The sequence below is a fragment of the Mesoplodon bidens genome, assembly GCF_964165515.1.
Source record: "Mesoplodon bidens genome assembly, chromosome: 10".
Lineage (NCBI taxonomy): Eukaryota > Metazoa > Chordata > Mammalia > Artiodactyla > Ziphiidae > Mesoplodon > Mesoplodon bidens.
Window position 1 is genome coordinate 41,822,783 of NC_138172.1, and position 21,109 is coordinate 41,843,891.

The 21,109-nt window shown below is 48.4% G+C and overlaps 1 protein-coding gene across 2 annotated transcripts in view; it reads left to right on the forward strand.

Moving 5' to 3' along the window:
- Positions 1-760: 760 nt before the first annotated feature.
- The window catches only part of FYCO1 (FYVE and coiled-coil domain autophagy adaptor 1), a 318,269-nt gene continuing 297,920 nt past the window's right edge, over positions 761-21,109 (forward strand). For both annotated transcript variants that reach the window (XR_014016895.1, XM_081246581.1), the window contains exons 1-5: positions 761-855; positions 10,347-10,489; positions 13,453-13,559; positions 15,166-15,291; positions 19,196-19,302. Coding sequence is in view for 1 of the 2 variants with exons in the window: in XM_081246581.1 (XP_081102707.1) it covers positions 10,435-10,489; positions 13,453-13,559; positions 15,166-15,291; positions 19,196-19,302 (395 nt within the window). In the remaining variant the exon portion in view is untranslated. The remainder of the gene's footprint in view (positions 856-10,346; positions 10,490-13,452; positions 13,560-15,165; positions 15,292-19,195; positions 19,303-21,109) is intronic.

Genomic DNA, 21,109 nt, shown 5'->3' on the forward strand with positions numbered 1-21,109 from the left:
TGGGCCATGGCTCCTGACTGGACACCAACAGCTAAGTCTTGTGAAGTAGAAGGGTGTTTTGGAGCCCAGTCATAGGCTGAAGTACTCCAGGTACTGCTGCTCTCCTCTCTTGTGACCATTCATTACTAGTGAGTGCATTTTGTTCTATTGAGTGCAGCCTCAGAGTGCTTCACAACTTATAAATAGAAAATGTAACTTATAAATAGAAATTGGGCAGAGAGTAGGGAGAAGTTAGGAGTGGTAGTTCATTCATTAACACATAGTTTTTGAGCAGTGATTTTAAGCAGGTCCCTGTGTTAAGTAGCAAGGGGGATGAAAAGATAGACCATTAGGCCCATCAATATATAATGCTTTTTATTTAGCCCGATATATTAAAGCATTATTATTTCAACATGGACTCAATATAAAAATGTTAATGAGCTATTTTACATTCTTTTGGAACTCAGGTGTATTTTGCACTTACAGCACATGAACAGTTCAACTCAAAATAGTCACATTTCAAGTTCTCAAAAGCCACACGTGGACAGCACTGCTTTCAGGATCCCAGACATACGATTTGTGGACACACATGCTCCCAGGGATTGCAAGGGTTAATTTAAAGCCGGCTACCGCCGTGGAACCAGCGGGCGTTGTGAGCATCAGCTCTGCGGAGGATGCCGGGAGTTGTAGTCCTCACTCTGTCCGTGGGGTCCGATGGGAGTTGTAGACAGAGGCCCTGTGGAGCATGCTGGAAGTTGTAGTCTGCGCCAGCCTGCGGAGGGGTCTGCGTATCATGGCCGCCTACGCCGCACTCTGGTACTCTTCCGCTTGGCCGCAGAAAGTTTCGGTTCTGTCCCACCGTGGACCCACGAGCGCGTAAGTGCTGCGGGTGGCCGTCCGGACTCATGGGGCACCTCTAGTTGCTGTCGTCTCCGGAGAGGAGAACTTCCCTCCAGGCGCGGCTTGTCACCTGTTGCCCTTACCGCCTCCGCCCTTATGCCGGCTGTCCCACAGACTCCGCCGGAGCCCTTGCCCAATGCCCTTCCCTTGCCCAGCGGGCCTAGGAAGCAACTAGGGCCGGTGAATCTGACCCTGGAACCCAGGCTGCCTCTGGTAATCAGAAAGACAGACAGCACCCCCCCACCACCCCGCCCAAACACCAGTTCCAAGACACCCAACGGCCAAGGAGCCCACATGTGTGGTCTCAGAACAAGTCTTGGAGTCTTTAAGCACAGGAGGGACAGGTCCCCGAGTTTCTGCTTGCATTGTCCAAGAAGTCGATAACCTGAAGAGGCATATTTCCTGGCTCAGCTGGGCCGGGACAGCCCAGACCTTAACTTTGCAAAACTCCAAGACTTAACTTTGCCCGGGTCTCTCCCCTCTCGTAAGGGGACGGTTTGTTCCATCTTGGGCCATCCCCAGGCCATGGCCCATTCTCTTTACCCACTGTCTCTTGTGCTCTGGTGCAGGGTTTCGAGATAGCCCCCAGGTGATTGTTCCTGAAACACCTGTGGGTTTTTGGATTGTGGTGTGGCTGCACCGGACTTCGGCTAGGGCCCGTGATATGAAGAACCTAGGCCGGAGGGTGTAAGGGGAGGGCTGAATTTTACTTTTCCTCAGAAAAGCATGTGTGGTTGACACCTTAACCACGTGGCTCCCAGATAGTGCACTTGTGTCATCTGATGCCCCTTGTCACTCTTCACAGTTCCATCTGCTGCCCCCCTCCAGAGCAAAATAGAGCACTCTTTGAAACTACCGGTGTTGGCCACAGCCTCTCTGCCCCTCTGCCTGTCTTACCACAGCAGTTTCCTCTCCCAACAGAGAAATGGGTCAGGGGCTCTTTGAGGGCAGAGGATCAGGCGTTAATCTGCTCACTGCTCTCCTGCCACTTCCAGCCTTGTGGGGCTCTGTAGCAAGCTTAACTCCCTGCCATCTGCCTAATGCGGGCTGCTGGGTATTGTAGCTGGGGAAGAGCTGTCACGCTGAGGTTCTGCTTTCAGTGGCTCCCACCCCTGAAGTGGGCCCATGTTGAGTAGGTTCCACTTGACCCTCCCTCCCATGAGAGCTACTGTTCACAAATTATTGAATGCCCTGTACCAGTTATGAGCCATTATTATTAATCACCCTGGAAATCAGAGTTAATTGTCTCAGTGATGGGACGTGGCCTTCTTTGATTAAAAGAATGTGAAAAGGCTTTAGGAAAAACATTTTCTGTTTCTGTTAAAAGTGTTCTTTGCGTAATGCTTCATTTAGTTTTTAATTTGGGAAAACAAACATACAGAATCATTGAAAGAATTGTATAGTGAACATATACCCACCTGTTAGATTCTACAGTTAATGTTTTACTCCAGTTATTTTTGTGTTGCTTTAGAGTCGATCCTCTAGCTACTCTTTGGATGGTCTTTGCTCCTTGTGGCTGGTTTTGGGACACCAGCATGGGTTCAGGAGCCACGCTTTTAACCTGGTCCTTCTGGGAGGGGATGGCCCCCACAGATGTTTGTGACAAGAGGAACCACCCAAAACAGCACAAGATCAGAGCAGTTGGTAACTTTGTCCCATGTTGGTCACTGAGGCTGTGGGCTGCTGCCTCTAGAACATACAATAGGCACTCAAGAATGGCAGTCCCCCCTCTTCCCTTTAGGGGAGAGGCTTGGCTAATGGGTAACCTGCATTTTCTGGTGATTCCAAGGACAGCTTTGGTGACTCAAAACCAAAGTGTCTTTAAACCTGAGGCAGAGGAAACATATTGTCTAGCTGTGGTGTCATGGTGAAAATCACTGATAGGAACTCAAAGTCTGGAGCCACATTCACTAGCCAGCCCAGGCAGCAGAGCAGGTAGGATTCATTAACCAGAGGCCACCTGTGAGCAGAGGTGATTCGAGTTTGGCCTTGTGAACATCTGTTCACCTAGTGGATGGATGTCATTGTGTTGCTCAAAAGATGAATAAGATAATAAAAGATAAATATTTCCTATTTGTGATCTCAAAGCCAGATTTTTTTAAAGCTTTTGATTGGTTTAATAGCCTCTGTTTGAACACCTAAATCAATCAGTAGGGTGGGTTTTGAACTGTTTCCATGGGTCTCTGTTTATCATGCTGTTTTTAGATGTGTTACTATACTGTCCCCATAAGAGCTTCGGTCTCAGAGTACATGGGCTCCCTGGCTTTTAGAAGATGAGGATGACAGAACTGTGCTGATTTGTGCTGATTTGAGGTGTTTCTCCCTCTTCCTCACTTTGGAGCCGGTCAGCCTGGTGGTTTTAGTGGCCGCCAATGGTCCTTCCTGTTCTCTGTGGCATTTGAAAGAAACCAGGTGCCGGTTTCTAGTTGGGTCAGATCCTCTTTGCAGGGATGACGATGTGCGTGTCAGTGTGTTTCTGAGGACACACTTAAGGAGAGTCTGTGGTCTGGGTATAGTCCTGTGGCAGTGTGGCTGGTTTCAGAGCCCAAGGGCACGTCTGGCTAACCACCTCAGGAGCCTGGGGTACTACACCCTTGGCCTGGGGCAGAAAACCAAGTTAGGGGAGCCCTTGGAATCCAGAAGAAAAACCTGAAGGGAAAAAGCATTCCAAGCAAGCCATTAGTCTGCAGAGGGCTAGGCCAAGAGGAGAATCCCTGTAAGAGGTCCAGGGTGGGCTGGCAGCTGAACCAGAGGTGGTGGCTTAATGTGGAGCTGGAAGGAACTGTAGCCCCAGGTGCTTTTTCCAGGGCATCTACAGCCTGGGTCAGGAGCGGGGCCTAGAAGCCTCAGCCAAAGTTAACCACCGAGAATGTCTGTTCTCCTTGCGCACCGAGGAAGGTAAAGGGTAACCTCTCTACGGTGTATCTGAACGAAAACACACACACACACACACACACACACTCTCTCTCTCTCTCTCTCTCTCTCTCTCTCTCTCTCTCTCTCACTCACTCTCTCTCTCTCTCTCTCTCTCTCTCTCTCAAATAACGTCCCCAGGACAGATATGTTAAAATTGCCTCAAAATACTTTGAACTAAATGTACCATGGTTCTCCCCCAATCATGGCATAATCTTTATCGCATTATTTGTTACATGATAGGGAATGGAAATTTCACAAGATGAATCTGATTCTGCATTATGAATAGGGTCCAGCTTGGCAGGACTCAGCTGTGATTGAGAGAAGAGAAGCCACTTTCCTTGCCCGTTGCTTCCTGGATGTTTTCTCTGGGCTTTCCAGTGGCAAGACCTCCGCCCTGCACCCCCAAATATGGATATATGGCTCCTTCCTGAGCAACTGCCTACCTTCCTAAAAAAGATAGCTTTCTCCAAGCCCAGAAGCAACACCTCACAACCACAAGTCCCTCTTGACCCTGCTCTCCTGGGTCAGCAGACTGGAATCGGGGCCAGTTTTGTGTATGTTCCAGGGGGAGTGACCAAGAGACCTGGAATTGTTGGTGGGAGGGAGGGGGCCAAGAGAAGGTTCAAGAAGTGATGGCAAAGTCTCAAGTCTTCATTCCCTTTAAGAAAGAGAAGATTACAAGCAAGGAGTGTTTGGGTGAGATGACCCAGGCCTGCGGTTGGTCAGCCCTTTAATTATAGGTCTTTAATTATAATTGCGTCGCCTAATGAGCCTTTGTTCACGTGTGCTGAAATGTTGGCCCCTGAGCTGGCCTCTGACAAACTCTTGAGCACTCTCCTAGGCACCATCTAGAAGCCCTAGTGAGGGCAGTCTGCCTGACCACTGACCGTTTCAGCACTGAGCCCCAGGACCTCCAGGCCTTCAAAGCTGCAGGTACCAGCCAAGTGCCCCCTTTCCATAGGTGGTAACTAGATAGATGCTGTTGGGTGTGCTGAACCAGGCCAAGGCAATGGACTCTTCGGAAAGGCTTTCTGCTTTTGACTGGTCTGAACTGTCCTTGCTAACATTCTTTCCCGGTCAGGGTGGAATTGACAACTTGTATGCCCCACCTTGTTCAGGAGTCGGGGAGGAGCCGACTGTATGGTGCCCTCTCTGGGTCATGCCTTAGCTATTGTGTTGGGAGCAAGTATGGCAAATTTGGCAGGCAGGGCAGGGTTGTCTTCTATGCCCCAGACCTCCTCTTCCCCTTCTGATCCTTCTTTCCTTATGTGGCTACTCAGATGCTGTTGTCAACTGAAAAAAAATACACAACGTGAGAGCTGTGGGTTAAGTTTTGTTAAGGGGGGGATGGTCAGTATCATCTATGATTTTAGTGAAGGGGGGACGTGCAGTCAGTCACACATTTTGGCAAGGCTTGCTGCTAGTCACAAGGAGCAGATGTCACTGTTAACGATTTTAGTGCTTTTCTGTATGTGAGAAGATGGAAGAATTTAGGCTCGTAAAATCTTCTGAAAATATCGAATCGGAAGGCTTGTTCTGCCAGTTTTTCCCAGAGCACAGAGTGCCTCATTCCTGATCTCCACCCTGAACTCCTTTCAGGATGTCTTGAAGGTCAATGACTGCAGTGGCTTAATCCTTGTAGAGGCGGATGGCAAGTGCCAATTTCAGCTGGCACTGTGTTTCTCCTGCCAGAGCCAGTCTGGGGACAACATCATGAGTATTAGTCATTTGTACCATAGTGTAAAGAAGTTTACATGAGTCAGTGTCTTCGTATCTTAATTTGGGACTGAACTGCTCTCTCTGTTGTTTAAGGCACTTAGGGCATCTAGGCAGGTATGGGAGGAGTTTGGAGGTCAGGGAAGATCCTTCACCTCTAAAATAATACGTAGGCTGTGACGAGGAACCCAGGCAACAGTACCAGGTAATAAATAAGAATTTTTAAAAATGCGTTTAGTCCCTTTTCCTCTTTACCAGAAGATTGGATGTTTTCAGACATTCTGAATAAGCTTAAACATAATTTTGAGTTGTTGGCAAGAGAATCCAGTGTTCCCCAAAATTTTATAAAATGAATTTCTCTGGTGTTTGAAAGAGCTTGTAGAGACAGTGATGGAGGTGTTCACAGTGTCATGCAACAAGGACCCTGGGTTGATGGAGGTGATTTGCACTTTGGGGGCCTTGCAAGGCGCTGGAGTCCTGGAGCCCATGGCGGTGTGGATAGAAGCAATCTCTTGAGTGTCTCCTGAGTTAGGAGAGCAGTTTGCCAATGGGTTGTAGAGGTCAGGATCGCACTGGTTCATGCCGGAAGTCTGTGATTCCTGTAATATAATAGGAAATATATATTTGGTCTCTTATCCTGGTTCCTGGCGCAGAGCTTCCAAAACTCTTGGAATTTCCTGAGTAATAGGAGTGTCTCTTGTTATTCATAGCAAAACCCTTTCAACCATAAGCATAACCATATGCTAATAAGATGACTCTTCGTGGGCCCCTGGATAGATAGCTTCTGCCTGAGGGCTGGTTGCCAGAGGACTTTCAGCCCCACCCTTAGACCCCTCTGGGGAGTGGAGAGGGGCTGAAGGTGGAGTAAATGGCCAGTGGCCAGTGATTTAATGTCATGCCTATGTAATGAAACCTCCATAAAAACCTCAAATGATAGGATTCTGAGAAATACTGTGCTGATGGACACATTGAAGTGGTGGAGGGCGCAGAGCCCTGAGGGTATGGAAGCTCCCCCCCCTCTTTGCATCTCTTCCATTTCACTGTTGCTGAATTGTGTCCTTTAAAATAAACCGGTTATAGTAAAATGTTTCCCCAAGTTTTGTGAGCCATTCTAGCGAATTATAGAACCTGAGATGGGGATTTTGGGAACCCCAGTTTATAGGTAGTGACAGGTACTGGGACCTGTGACTGGTGTCTGAAGCTGGGGCAATCTTGTGGACTGAGCCTTTAACCTATGGGGTCTGCACTGACTTCAGGTGGTTAGAGTTAGAATTGAATTGCGGGACTTCCCGGGTGGTCCAATGGTTAGGGCTCCTCACTTTCACTGCCGAGGGCACAGTTTCAATCCCTGGTGGGGGAACTAAGATCCCGCAAGCCCTGTGGCATGGCCAAAAAGAAAAAGAATTGAATTGAATTGCAGGACACCCATTGGTGTCAACTGGATATCAGTGTGGGGGAAAAGGCCACACATTTGGTGTCAGAAGTGTTGTGAGTAAAAAATATCTCATCCCTAAACCAAAGGGCAAGCTTATCTAGAGACACAAGGAAGTTGACCAAGGAGTGGAAAGAGACTGTTTCCCATTCTGTCTTTTGAAGTTTAATAATAACCTCAGGCCCAGGAAAAGGGAGGCCAGAATGCAAAGAGTCATTCTTTCAAGTCCATGAAAATAGCATTCCTGTGGTGACCATTTGCTTCCTGAAAACCTGTGAGGTGGTGACCCACAGCTGTGGTGGGTCACTGTGTAGTCATTGTGACCTACAGGCCCAACAGTGGTTTCTCAGGGCTCATTATCTTGGTGGTGAGGCAGAGGCTCTTTGGAAAGTCAACTTGTGTAACCAGTGGTTGGGCACAGCTCACCCCGTGACCTGGGAACTTGGCCTCAGCGGAGGGAGGCACTCTGAGGCTCAGGCGGAGGAGGCCTCCTGGGCTCAGGCTGACACTTGCGGCTTCCCCAAAGTGCCAAGAAGTCTTGAAGGAGCATGTTTCTGTCTGTTCAGGCTCATCATTCCAAGATGCCAGTTTGGTTTACAGACACTATTGCCCTTGTGCCAGGCTCCAAAGAGGGCTGGTTTCTAGGAGATCCAGCTGGTCGTATAGTTCATGCGTTGTCCCAGCCAGAGCCTGGATGACTAAGAATCTGTTGTCGTTAGTGCTTCCTTTCCAGGCTCCGCCCTCTCTGTCATTTGCGAGTCTCAGCCTAGTTTTAAGTAAGTATACACAGAGACCCAGTGGACTCATGGGGTATAGGTTATCTTCTTACAAGATTATTTCTTCCCGAAGGTACAAAGCTCTCTGGTGACCATAGTCAAATAAGGGGAGTGCAGGTAGAGAAACAGCCTCTACACCTGCCGTGCCCTCCACCCTGGCGCCCTTTCCTCCTCAGGTCTCTTCGATGACCTCCTGTTCATCACCCAACTCAGTTGCCATTACTGAGAGTGTCCACCATCCTCTCCTTTCCCCCAGCAGAATGAAAGTTCCCTTCCTCAGGTCCCATTGCATCTTGCTAAACTCATACCGATGCTGCTCTTTTGTTTGCTGAGATGAGATGTACAGTATGTGAGTTCTGACAAATTTATGTTCGTCAAATATATGCAGTCATGTAACCAACACCATAATCACGACGCAGAGTAGAGTTGCCCACCAAAATTTCTGCATACTCTCTTGTCGTCAAACCCTCCCTTCCCCCTCAGCTCCTGGCACCCATGGATCTGATTTCCCCCCAGTGTTTTGCCTTTGTAAGAACAGGATGCAGATGGAATCATAAAGTAGGTAGCTTTTCAGTCTGGCTTCTTTCACTCGGCAAACATCATTTGTTGTGTGTATCCCTGGTTCATTCCCTCTCCTTGCTGAGTACCCATAACTTTTTATTCATGTCTCTGCATGGACCTCTTCTGCCATATCCGCATATCTGGATGCTTTTCTGTCTGTCTTCTTGGTGCACAGTCGAGCTCCTCCAGGGCTGGATGGTGCCTTGTTGCCCCAGTATCCCAAGGCTGCACTTGACAGTGTGGCGCCGGGACAGCTGTGCATTGACAGTGATGATCCTTGGTCCTCTCCTCCTCGCTGGGGGAGGAGCCAAGTGTCTGCCCAGGCAGCAGAGCCCCTGCAGAAGTCTGGCCCATCCTGGGCTCCTGCTCTCTAGGGCCCTGGCTGGTCCCTGCTCAGGCTCTTTGTTCAGCAGCTGACCTAGAGAGCCTCCCAGGGATGGGCAGGCTGGCTTCTGGAAAATCACACCCACCCTCGGTTTGGTGTCTGTGATGGCAGGGTGCCAGCACTTGCTAGGGACTTTGGCGGAGTCTTTGTGGATGCCCCGACTCTCTGGGGCTCCATGTCACGAATTACTGGGTGTGTGGTACAGGTATGTACCTGTCTAGTTCCTCCTAGGCTGGAGAAGCCCTCTTTGGGCCTTGTTTTCACTGACTCACAGCTGCACTGGCTCGTGAGTTAAAAACAGGCCTTGGCATATCTGCGCCATGACAGGCCCTCCCCAGGCTTCAGGCTGACCTGGAATGCTTGTGTAAATATTTGGAGGAACTTGAGGTTGGTGACCATTTCTCCTCCTGGATCTTCTTGCCTTGTCTCCTGGAGCAGTAAGGCGAAGAGCGTGGTGGGAGAGTGAGGACCAGTTCATGTTTGAAACACTCAAGGTGGTGGCACAGTTGAGAGGCGCTGGAGTTCAGGGCAGTTCCTAGAAGCCAGTGGAAGTGGTTGACATTTGCTGTAGTGACAGTGGCTCTGTTGTAGAGCCAAAGGGGTTGAATTCAGACTGACCAGAGTTCACATCACGATTCCCCTCCCTGCTGGCCCGGGGCCTTAGACAAGTTACACAGCTTCTCTGTATGCCAGTTTCTCCCCTGTACGTTATCTATCTCCCAGGGTGCTGCTGAGAATTAAAATGAGTGAGTGTGTAAAGCACCTAACAGGCCCAGTGCACGGCAGGCCCTCGTCTAGGGGTGGCTACTACGGCCACCTCTAGTCTTGCCAACTGCTTTTGCCAGCAAATGTTACGCCTTTGCAGCGGACATCTAAGGAAAGGGTTAGAGGTTCTGAAAGGAGGATATGGTGGTGTCCAAGTGCATGTCCAGACCTCCTTCCGATGCTGCTCGTATCTCCTCTTTGTTGGTCTCCAGCCACCACCGTGTCCTTAAATCACTTCAGCAGCTGCCCAAGTAGCGCTGGTAACTCTGGACTCACCAGCTGTGAGAGGACTGTAACTGAGCTTAAAATAGAGACTGCCCTTGACTGGTCCTGAGGGCTGCGCAGGCCCCTGATGGCCCCTGGTGTCTGCCCTCCCAAGCTGAGCGGGACTCTGGTGGCTGGAGGCTGCAGACCTCCCTGAGAGGCAAGCCAGGCTCTCCTTGGTCCGGAAGCCCTTAGGGTATGTGTCCTCAGCTGCCTGGGGAGGGGGTAGGGCCCGGCCTGGAGGAGACGGCAGATCTGGTGTGGTGGCACCTTACGCTTTGCAGGTCAGTGATCGGGGTTGGACTAGTTCTGGCCTTGGTGTAGGGGGATGGGGGGAGCCACTGGGAAGCGTTTTTAAAGGTGGAGAGTGCGGCAGGCCTGTCTAAGGGCAGACTAGGAGGGGAGCTCAGAAAGAATAGGTCATGCTATTGAGTTGATCTTGTTTCTTTTGAAGCTCTCAACCAGGTCCCTGTGTCTGAACATAAGTGTATCAGAGAATGCCCACAGAGCAAGGCCCACACAGAAAGGTCAAGCCCTTCCCATTGAGGGAAGATGCCAGATGGGGCGACTTTGTGCCCGGAGCAGCATGCCTCTACTACTGTCTTTAAATTGTGTCCGTGACCGCCTCCTCCACGGCCTCCTTCCTGTGCAGGTGCCACCACGGAGTCTGACCACTGCTGAGCGGCCCCAGGCAGGAGGCCCACAGCCAGGAAAGGCGGCCCCTGACGGTCACGGTTACCATGGCGTCCACCAGCGCAGAGAGCCAGCTGCAGAGAATCATCCGCGATTTGCAAGGTACGGCTTGGCTGCAGGGCACACCGAGCTTGGTGTTGAGAGAGCTGTGACTGTGCTTTTGCTGTTGCCAGCTGAAATTAGCCCTGTGATCTGTGTTTACACCGAGAGTAATCGGAGCCCTTGGGACACATCATATTGAAATATTTGGGGCTCAGATGTCCACCCTGTTAAGGCTGGGAGACCTTGCCTGGCCCTCCTCTCAGGCACTGTAAAAGCACTTTGTAAACAAAATCAAATACCCCTTTCTGGGTCTGGGTCTGATTTCTTCATGTGTGTGTGTGTGTGTTTGTGTTTTCAAACCACCCGTTAAGTCTTTGAATTGTGAGCCTCTGGGAGATGGCAGAATTGGCTTATTTGCAGAGATATTCTGCCCCCTTCTAAGCAGGAAGACGAGACACCCATCTTTCTTGTTTGGCTCTTCCACCTGGTCCCGGGTGGAACTCACTCCAGTTCTGGGCCTGATGCCTCCCAGACTTCCCTGAGCTCAACGTTGCCCAGTGAGAGAGACTTGTGGGCCTTGGCTCACTGGACAAAGGCAAGGCAGGCGGGGGTGCGTGTGCAGAGAGCAGGCTCGGGAGGAACGCGCTGTGTTCTGTTCTGGCTGTGGAGTCCAGGGCCCAGGTTCACCCTTGCAGGTGACGTCCCAAGGGGAGAATTTTGGCAAGTTTTTCGTCCCTCATGGATCACCAGGGCAGGTCTTGTAAGCCTCTCTGGAGCACCAGCACATTTGCTACAACACTGTCTGAAGCTGACTTCTTCCTCCATGTCACAGGGACCCCAGTGACACTCTCCTGACAGACTCAAGGTGCAGGTTCCTAACTGCTCAGAAACAGTGATAACCAACTGCAGTCTCTCATACCCAGGCTAGTGGAGGCCACAACAGTCTTCATTGTGAAGGCAAATATCGATGAGATAAAAATCACTTTCTCAGGCTTATCTCCTGTTTATGTAGTATTTTGGGCTTTCATGGCATTTCATGTGTGCCAGGCACAAGTCTCACAGATAATAGCTCATTGAGTCCTCACGTTTGGTCCTATGAGGCAGGGACCATTATTCCCATTTTGCAGATGTGGAAACAGGTACAGAGAGGTTAAGTGACTTGCCTACGGTCACACATCCAGTCAGGCAGAGCCTGAGTTTGCACACACACCTGGTGCCAGGGTCTGTGCTCTTAACCACACCAGTCTACGTCCAGCTAAAATGTGGGGTGGGAGATGGCTTTTTTCTTTTTAAATCTATATACACACACACGCATGCACACACATACACACAGAAAGTAAAATGACAGTCCCTGCAAATCTGAGTTTGCCTCTGGTCTTCAGAGGTTTCTCCACAAAGTAAGCCATCTTCTCTCTGTTTTAGTTTCTGGTTCTCAAGGATGACTCTGGGACCCAGAGGTCCTTACTGGAGGGAAGAGAGGAGCCCATGGCAGAGCTCCTGATCCAGGGAGGAGGACAGGCATCAGAATTTGTTCAGTTGCCCTTTCCCACCCCATGTGCTATCCTCGTCTGTCATGCCCCACATCCCAATGCCATCTCAATGTCCTATACCCAGCCCTCAGAGCACTTTGGTGGGAATTTTTAAAAGGCACCACACTTTCTCAAGACCCTTTCTTTTCATCTGTTGGTAATTATCAGAGATTAGAGCTGGAAATTTCATATTCCACGTCCAAGCCTCCTTCTTTCAAAATTTCAGGAGTTCCCAGGTCAGGTTATGAGCTTTACCCGTGTCTTTCCTGGCCCCTGGCTGCTGGCTCTCAGTGCCGCCCCAGCAGACACTTCTAGTAGGGCACACCAGACCACAGTCACTTGTTGTGAGACTCAGTCCCAAGAACATGTCTTTGCCATTTCCTGACCTTTGCCTGAGGGGTCAGTGTTGATTAACTTTTAGCAGCTCAGGCTCAGCTTCAGTCCTGGCAGGTCTGCTTTCTAACCATGGTGTTTGAGAGCAGTGGCTAGGGGTTCCTTTTCTTTCAAGAATTGTCAGAGCAGATAGCTTTGTGCAGCATGTCCCAACCGTCTCGGCTGGGGACATTTTTCTCAGTGTCTAAACCAAACCCAACTTCTGACAGTCCCTCTGTCCCACGGCAGGGCTGTGCGTGAGAGTCAAAGGGGTTTTTCCTCTTTTTCTACAGTGGGAGGTAAATCGTCTTAGAAGTTAAGAGGTGAGCTCTGGGGTCAGAGAGCCCCTGAGAAAACCAGGGTTCTCATTTCAGCTCTGCTGTTTGCCACCCGTGATCTTTGGCTCTGACCTCTCCGTGAGTTCCTCATCTGTAAAGTGGGGATGACAATGCCAGCCTTCATCAATTCTACCGTGCATTTACTTTTTTTTCACATTTTAACGGCTCTGAAATTGGGATCATCTTAAAATCAGTTGCATCTTAGATTTGTTGAAATAAAGCAATTCCTGCCTCACAATGCTCTGTTGAATGAGAAAGACATGCAGAGGCCTGGTCCCTAACCAGTACTCAGTTAACAGAAGCAGGTGGTGGTGTCATTCTTGGCATTGTCATCATGATCTCTGCATATTCTGGGTCCTCTGGAAACCTGGACTTAACCGTACCGAGCAGTGGGGTTATAGTGAAGAACAAGAAACATGGCTGGAGTAAAGGATAAAGCTCTCAGGAGGTCAGTATTAGGGGATTGCTATATGATACATCCACACAGCAGACATTTTTGACGAAATACTACTCGCAAATGATAAGGCCTACATGGTGGGCCTACAGGGATGACCAAGAAATGTGCCCAGTCAGTGAGCTGTTGTAAAGTACCTGTGGGCTCTCAGGACATCCTAGCGCCTTCTGACTTGGAGTTCCCGCCCATGGATGTTTATGTAGCGCTTCACATGTGCACGGTGCTTTGCCGTCATGGGCCACTTACGCCTGCTGCTCCCTGGGGCCATCCCGCTGCTCTGTCTGAGGCCAGTCTCCATCTGGTGACATGCTCCTGTTTGTTGTCTTAAAGATGCCGTGACAGAACTCAGCAGAGAATTTAAGGAAGCAGGGGAACCCGTCACAGATGACAGCACCAGCTTGCATAAGTTTTCTTATAAACTTGAGTATCTCCTTCAAGTAAGTGACTCCTGTCATGTGTTGATTTCTGCTCTATTGTCTCTTGTCTCCCTCTTGGCTTCTTCATCAGCATTCAGGATGCAGCTCTGAAAGCTCAGTGCAGCTGTTGAGCCTTCCTGGTTAGACTGAAGGTCAGAGCCGTCCCCAGCCTCCAAGTGTGATCCTCTGGGGAATCAGAATGTTGCCCCTCAGGATGGTTTTGGGAATCGAGAACATTCTTCAGAGATTTAGGTCATCTTAATGCAGGTCACAAGGTCTCTCTGTATAGCAGGGATCTTAACTTTGGGGGAGTCACATACCCCTTTGGCAGTCCGGTGAAAGCTATGGAATCTCTCCCCAAACACATGCGTACACACGCAATCACACATTTTCCAGGAGTGTGCGGACCCTCTGAAGATTATCCAGAGGCCCCTGTTTCAGAGCCTCGCTCCTCAAAGTGTGGTCCATAGGCCAGCAGCATCGGCATCACCTGGGAGCCGGTTAGAAGTGCACTCTTGGTTCCCACCTTGACCTGCTGAATCAGGATCTCTGAGGTCAGCTCAGGAAGTTTTCTTTTAACATGTTTACAGTGTAATGCTTATATCTGCTTGGTTCAAGAAGCACAGATCTAGAGAACTCTGCAGATGTGGAAAAATACAGGCAACTACAATAAGCAGGAAGGAAATGGACCAATATGATAACAAGTTATCTTAGGGTGATGGTGTAGGCATTATAATTTTTTCTTTTCTTTTCTTTTTTGTTTTATCCAGTTGTCCTAACAATGTATGCAAATCTTTTATAATAAAAAAATGCTATAGAACATTACATTATAGGAAGATATCCTCTATCATTTTGAACACCATAAGTTTGCAATGTCACCTCCCACCAACGTGTATAGGATGAGAGCCCACTGGAGGAGGTGTCTCAGTGTGTTGAAGGCTCACCTTTCACGTGCCTTTTTTTTTTAAATTTTTATTAGAGTATAGTTACTTTACAATGTTGTGTTTCTGCTGTACAGCAAAGTGAATCAGCTGTATGTATACATATATCCCCTCTTTTTTGGTCACATGCCTTTTCAACTGGTTCTCTTGTTTTACATTGTGAAAGTATTAATGGGGCTTTTTTTTTCTCAGCCCATTTTGGTTTTGGATTTGAAATGGCTCATGGCTGACATTTATTTGAATTTATTCTATGTATATTAAAACAGTATTGAAACTTGAGTTGAGTAACAGATAAAATGTCACTAACACATTTCCCTATGTCAAGACATCATTAACACTCTTCATGTTACCCTTAAAACTTTTCATTTGAGTTTCTTTACCATGTCTTAATAGCACCTTTGGTGTCTTCCACCCAACTCTATGCACAGAGGTCCCTTTGGGCGCCTATTATTCCTGCACTTCACTAGTTGTGTGACCTTGAGCTAGTTACTTAACCTCTCCTAGCCTCAGTTTCCTCACCTGTAAATTGAGGGCAAAAACCCCCTCATTCACCAGTAAATAAAAATAATGCCAATAAAAGGCCCCACCTAGTGCCAGGCAACTAAGAAGCTGTCATTATTCATCGTTTAAATGGTGGGATAAACAGCAGTGCGTTTGGACGTCCTCACTCTCCTTTCCCTGCCCAGTTCGATCAGAAAGAGAAGGCCACCCTCCTGGGCAACAAGAAGGACTACTGGGATTACTTCTGTGCCTGCCTGGCCAAGGTGAAAGGAGCCAATGACGGGATCCGATTCGTCAAGTCTATTTCGGAGGTAAGCAGAGCAACCAAGGACGTCACCTCTTTCCCTTGCCTGCCTTAAACCTCTCTCACAGAGACCTTTGCTGCAGACAGCCAAGTGAGGAAGTGAGGGTTTACGTGTAGGAAGGAAGTAAAGAAATCCAGTCCAGGTACGTGCAGTGCCCACTGAGAGCTCCGGGAAGCCACCTAGGTGAGCGTTTACCAAGCCGAGGAATGGCTCAGTCCTGACTGTATTAGACCCCAACCCAAACGTAACCTAACAGGGTGGGCTGCTCACACTGTGGTCTGCTCATGGTGCCCCCGAGAGGTGTACGGCATAGGACACCTTTACCTTTTTTAAAAGAATCGGTTTCTTAGATAAAATTCTTAGAGTTTGCTAGGCTACTTTCCCTATGATTCGCCCAGGAAACTTGGATTTGAAATGAAGAGAGTGATGTGGGATCTTGAGAGACAACTAAGCAGCTTCCCACATTAAGTTCTGAGCCCCTCAAGAGCAGAATGCCATGGCTTTGCTGTTTTACAAAACTCCAGATCAACAACAACACGCATACTCTTGTCTCTCTGTCCCTCTGTCTCTGTCTCTGTCTCTCTCTCTCTCACACACACACACACACACACACACACCAGCCTAGTCCATCTGGGAGTGAAGAACTTTGTACATTAAGGAGCAAGTAATCCCCTAGATTTGAAGCAGGAGGCCTAAAGGGTTTGTATATTTCATCTTCTTTCCAGTATCTCATGAGTAAGTCTAAGGTCCCTCTGAAGTCGGCAGACATGCTCCTTGGCCAGCCTTCCGCAAAGGCCACAGGGTCAGGTGCTCTGGGAAGAACTCCCTGGCCGTGCCAGCTGGAGCCAGGTGGGTTTCTCGTTATAGCGAATGATGGTGTTAGACACGTGGACACTGAGGGCTGGGCATTTTCCACCTGCTGTACCTTCTGACAGCTGAGAAAATGAGGAAAGATCCTGGCTCAGAGGAGTTGGTTTAATGTCCAGGTAGCACAGATAGGTCCTGTGAGATCTTGCCTGGTGGGACACTCAGGTGCATGATTAAGTGTTGTATCGCTTCTCGGTATAGTGCAATGAGTTCTGATTAGATGCTAACAAAAATTAAGAAATTGGATAATGAAAGTGGACCCATGATCTCAAAAAGTTCAAAAACAAAAAAACCCAACAAGGCTATGCAGTATATTCATTTGCAGTATAAGGGAACTATTACTGTTCCCTTCCCCAAAGGATGTTTAGAAAGACCTTTTTTTAAAAAAAAAAAATCATTTATTTATTTATTTTATTTTTGGCTCTGTTGGGTCTTCTTTGCTGTGCACGGGCTTTTCTCTAGTTGCGGCGAGCGGGGACTACTCTTCGTTGCAGTGCATGAGCTTCTCATTGTGTTGGCTTCTCTTGTTGCAGAGCATGGGCTCTAGGCATATGGGCTTCAGTAGCTGTGGCACGTGGGCTCAGTAGTTGTGGCTCGCAGGCTCTAGATCACAGGCTCAGTAGTTGTGGCGCACGGGCTTACTTGCTCCACGGCATGTGGGGTCTTCCTGGACTAGGGCTCGAACCCGTCTCCCCTGCATTGACAGGCGGATTCTTAACCACTGCACCACCAGGGAAGTCCCTAAAAAGACCTTTTAAAACAGCTCCTTTTACATATATAATCAATTCAGTTAATAGGCCTGATTTAAAATGTAGCCTCAACGGTTTGCCTTTAAAAAATTAAATGTTCTAAATGCTGTTACAATGGCCATTTTATTAATAAGGACAAGCCCCGGGACATCCCTGGTGGCACAGTGGTTAAAGATCCGCCTGCCACTGCAGCGGACATGGGTTCGAGCCCTGGTCCAAGAAGATCCCGCATGCTGCGGAGCAGCTGAGCCCGTGTGCCACAACGACTGAAGCCTGCGTGCCTAGAGCCCGTGCTCCGCAACAAGAGAAGCCACCACAATGAGAAGCCCACGCACCACAAAGAAGAGTAGCCCCTGCTCTCCTCAACTAGAGAAAGCTCACGCACAGCAACGAAGACCCATCACAGCCAAAAATAAATTAATTAAAAACAAAAAAACAAGCCCTTCCCTTGGGAGCTTACAGTCACGGGCTGTTATGTGGGGTTCCTTTTAGATTCTGCAGGGCCTATGTGTGGGTGTGCATTTGTATGACCAACACACTTCACTTCAGGATGCCTTGCTCAGCTCTTCTCGGCTGCCTGGGTTTCCTGGTTATCACCACTGAACACTTTGTTCTCACCTCACTTATCAGTGGAAAAGCATTTGGACATAGGGATGTCATCAAGATTCTCCCCTGGGCACCTATCTTGATCCATTCTGCACGGACATGCCATGGTGGTTTTTATAAAGCCAGGTCAGGCTGCTGCCCACCTTTATTTCCAGACCTCCTGGCTGTACCCCAAACCCACAAAGCTCACGTGGAAAAATGTCTTACAGCCTCTTACATAAATGTCTTATGAGGTTTCACACTTTCTTATTTTTTTAAACTACTTCATATTGTGGTATCATTTCCTCGAGTCAGCAATGAGAAGATATGTAGCTCTGAGCTAAAAGGTGCTGGGTACCGGGATGTTTATAGCATCATGAATGTGCCGGTGCTTGAGGTCATACCTCATGTTTCCTGTCTCATTCCAGCACCATGGCTGGCTTCTTAATAGGATGGAGGATTAGGACCATCTTTTGGTCAAACCACTACCGTCCCTTCCCCCAACCACCAAGTTGAACATTTCTGACCTTTGAAGAGGTGAGGAGGGAATGGGTCTTGGCTTACCCTGCTCAGAGCCAGCACCTGACAGAACAGGTGCATGTGGTAGGCTGAGAGCTTTCGAGTTCCTGCCTACTTATCTTGAGCTTCTGGGGCTGAAACATTGGGAGCATGAATCCTAATTTGCCTACAGATCTCAAGTGTCTTCTATAGCTGTACCCTCGGACAGCTTAATAGCCCATGGTCCATCCTGGCAACTAGGGCCAGAGTCTGTGACCAGCATACCCCACCACCATCACAACAAACTTCCAGAAACCTCTTTAGAAGCCATGTTTTGGCACTGTGGGGAGAGGTTTTGAAGACAGGCCTGCACCTGGACCCTCCATCCACCTCAGACTTCCTGAAACAGAACCACACCCATTTTTCATTACTTCAGTGTAACTGGGCCACCTAGAAACACCCCTGCCCTCACCCCCTGGGCACCTTCTGACTAAATGCAGTGAGTTGGTGTAGCTGAAAATAAATCCAACCAGGAAAGCGTTGACAGATATGTGGATTTTAGTGATGGTTCCACAAGGACACAGAGGAGGCAGTTATACATCCATCACAAGTCCCCCTAACACTCCCCTGCCTTTTGCCCTCCTCTCTCTTCCCCCTTCCACATGGGCTCCAGCCAAGCCCCTTAGGCCTCTTCCCCTGCATCTCTTCTCCCAAAACTTCAAAAACAAGCCCAGGCATTAGCTAAACTGAGGCCATCTCTTCCTCTTCAAGCGTACTTCTGGTATGAGAAGCCCTTCATTTATCTCCAGCCTGTTTTCTAAATATTCCAACTTAAGTCAGACCGTTTCATCTCTGACGCTAAACCCAGGGATTCTGATGGAGCGGAGGAGGAAGAATGACATTCCAGTAGAATCCACAGTAGGTATTTGAGCCTCTCGTGACTGTATCTGCCTTGACACGTTTGCTGGAGTCTACAGATTATTCTCAGACGGAGGCCTGCAAGACATCCACCCACTTTAGGCCTCCCTCTGTGGGGTGACATTCTCAAATGTTTTGTGTTCTTTGAGGGACATAAGTGAAGGTTATGTGTAGGGTAGGATTGGGTGACGTTTTCTGCCCTGTTTTGTTTCTACTTTTGTCAGCCATCCATGAGGCCTGTATTTGGAGTTAGTCTAACGGCTCTTCATTTCTATTTTATCTACATTTTCCAGCTCCGAACATCTCTGGGAAAGGGAAGAGCATTTATTCGCTACTCCTTGGTGCACCAGAGGTTGGCCGACACCTTACAGCAGTGCTTCATGAACACCAAAGTGACCAGGTAAATACATGACAGTGCTGGGCTTTACCCCACACCATTCAGAAATGACCCAAAGTTCCCTCACTAATAATAACGATACTACTTATAAGTCAGACGGAGAAAGACAAATATCATATGATGTCACTTATATGTGGAATCTAAAAAACAGTATGAATGAACGTATTTATGAAACAGAAACAGACTCACAGACATAGAAAACAAACTTATGGTTACCAAAGGGGGAAGGGGGGAGAGGAATAAATTGGGAGTATGGGATTAACAGATGCACACTACCATATATAAAATAAACAAAGATTTACTGTATAGCACAGGGAACTATATTCAATATCTTATAATAAGCTATAATGGAAAAGAATAAAAAAAAAGAATATAGATATGTACATGTATATGTGTAACCGAATCACTTTGCTGTACAGCTGAAACACAATATTATAAATCAACTAGACTTCAATTAAAAAAATGGTGATGCTACTTACAATACACAAGATGGAAGCCATCAATGTCCAATGATGGGGGGCTGTTAAATTACAGCAAATTAGGGCTTCCCTGGTGGCGCAGTGGTTAAGAATCTGACTGTCAATTCAGGGGACACGGGTTCGAGCCCTTGTCCTGGAAGATCCCACGTGCCGTGGAGCAGCTAAGCCCGTGCGCCACAACTACTGAGCCTGCGCTCTAGAGCTCACGAGCCACAACTACTGAAGCCTGCACGTGTAGAGCCCATGCTCCACAACAAGAGAAGCCACTGCAATGAGAAGCCCATGCACCACAACGAAAAGTAGCTCCCACTCGCCGCAACTGGAGAAAGCCGCGTGCAGCAACAAAGACCCAGTACAACCAAAAAGAAAAAATAATAAATAAATAAATAAATTTATTTTTTTAAATTACAGCAAATTATTTTAAATGGCATAGCAAGGCATCATTTAAAATTGCAATAAGGTATACCAAAACCTGGGATGAATTACCATATTTTAGTATATGTTACCACCCTTTTGCTAATACACATATGATTTAAGTAGTGCCATGGCAGTCCAGGTTAGACTGTATAGGGTTAAAGGAGGAACTAATTATGTAAGCCTTGACAGCTGCCCAAGAGTGAGGAAGAGGTGGTCTTCTCCCCTCCCCACTTTTTCTTTGATTATAAAAATGTAGCCTACTCTGTTCTTGGGGTTGCTGCGCTGCCCTGCCTGCCCAGTTGTATCTCTCACAAGTTTCCTATGCTAATTAATAAACTCACTCTTTGCCTGCCAAATAAATAAATAAATAAATAAAATTGCAATAAGGAAGTCTATGTAGCAACAAGGAAAATAACAATATAATAATCAATGAAAAAGAATGCAAATCTTATCTATCCTAATGGCAACAATGAAATTACAAAAATATATATAAAAGAATTAGAAAGTATATGAGAACATGAGGAGACGGAGTCAAGAGGGCAGTGTGGGAAGACGCAGAGTTAGCGTCTCCCCACAGCTAGGGTGCCTGCCAGCTGCTGGTGGGGGACTCTGATGCCCAAGGAGAAGGGAGGAAACCCCAGAGTGAACCAGTAGGGGGACTGAGGGGGGAGGAGAAGTGGAGGCCAGACAGGATCAGTGCCCCTGAGGCCAGGGAGACCAGGAGAGACAGGCAGGAGGGACTCTCCGGGAAGAGCGGGAGAGGAGCGGAGGGCGATCGCCTTGGCCACTCTGGCTGGGGAGCCTTCTGAGCTCCCAAGCCGATCCCCTGCCCTCCAAGGCCCCCTCCAGGCCGCGTGGGTCCTTGGGGGCATAGGAGGGAGGCCGGGGAGGTCAGGAGAGGCAGGCGGGAGGGG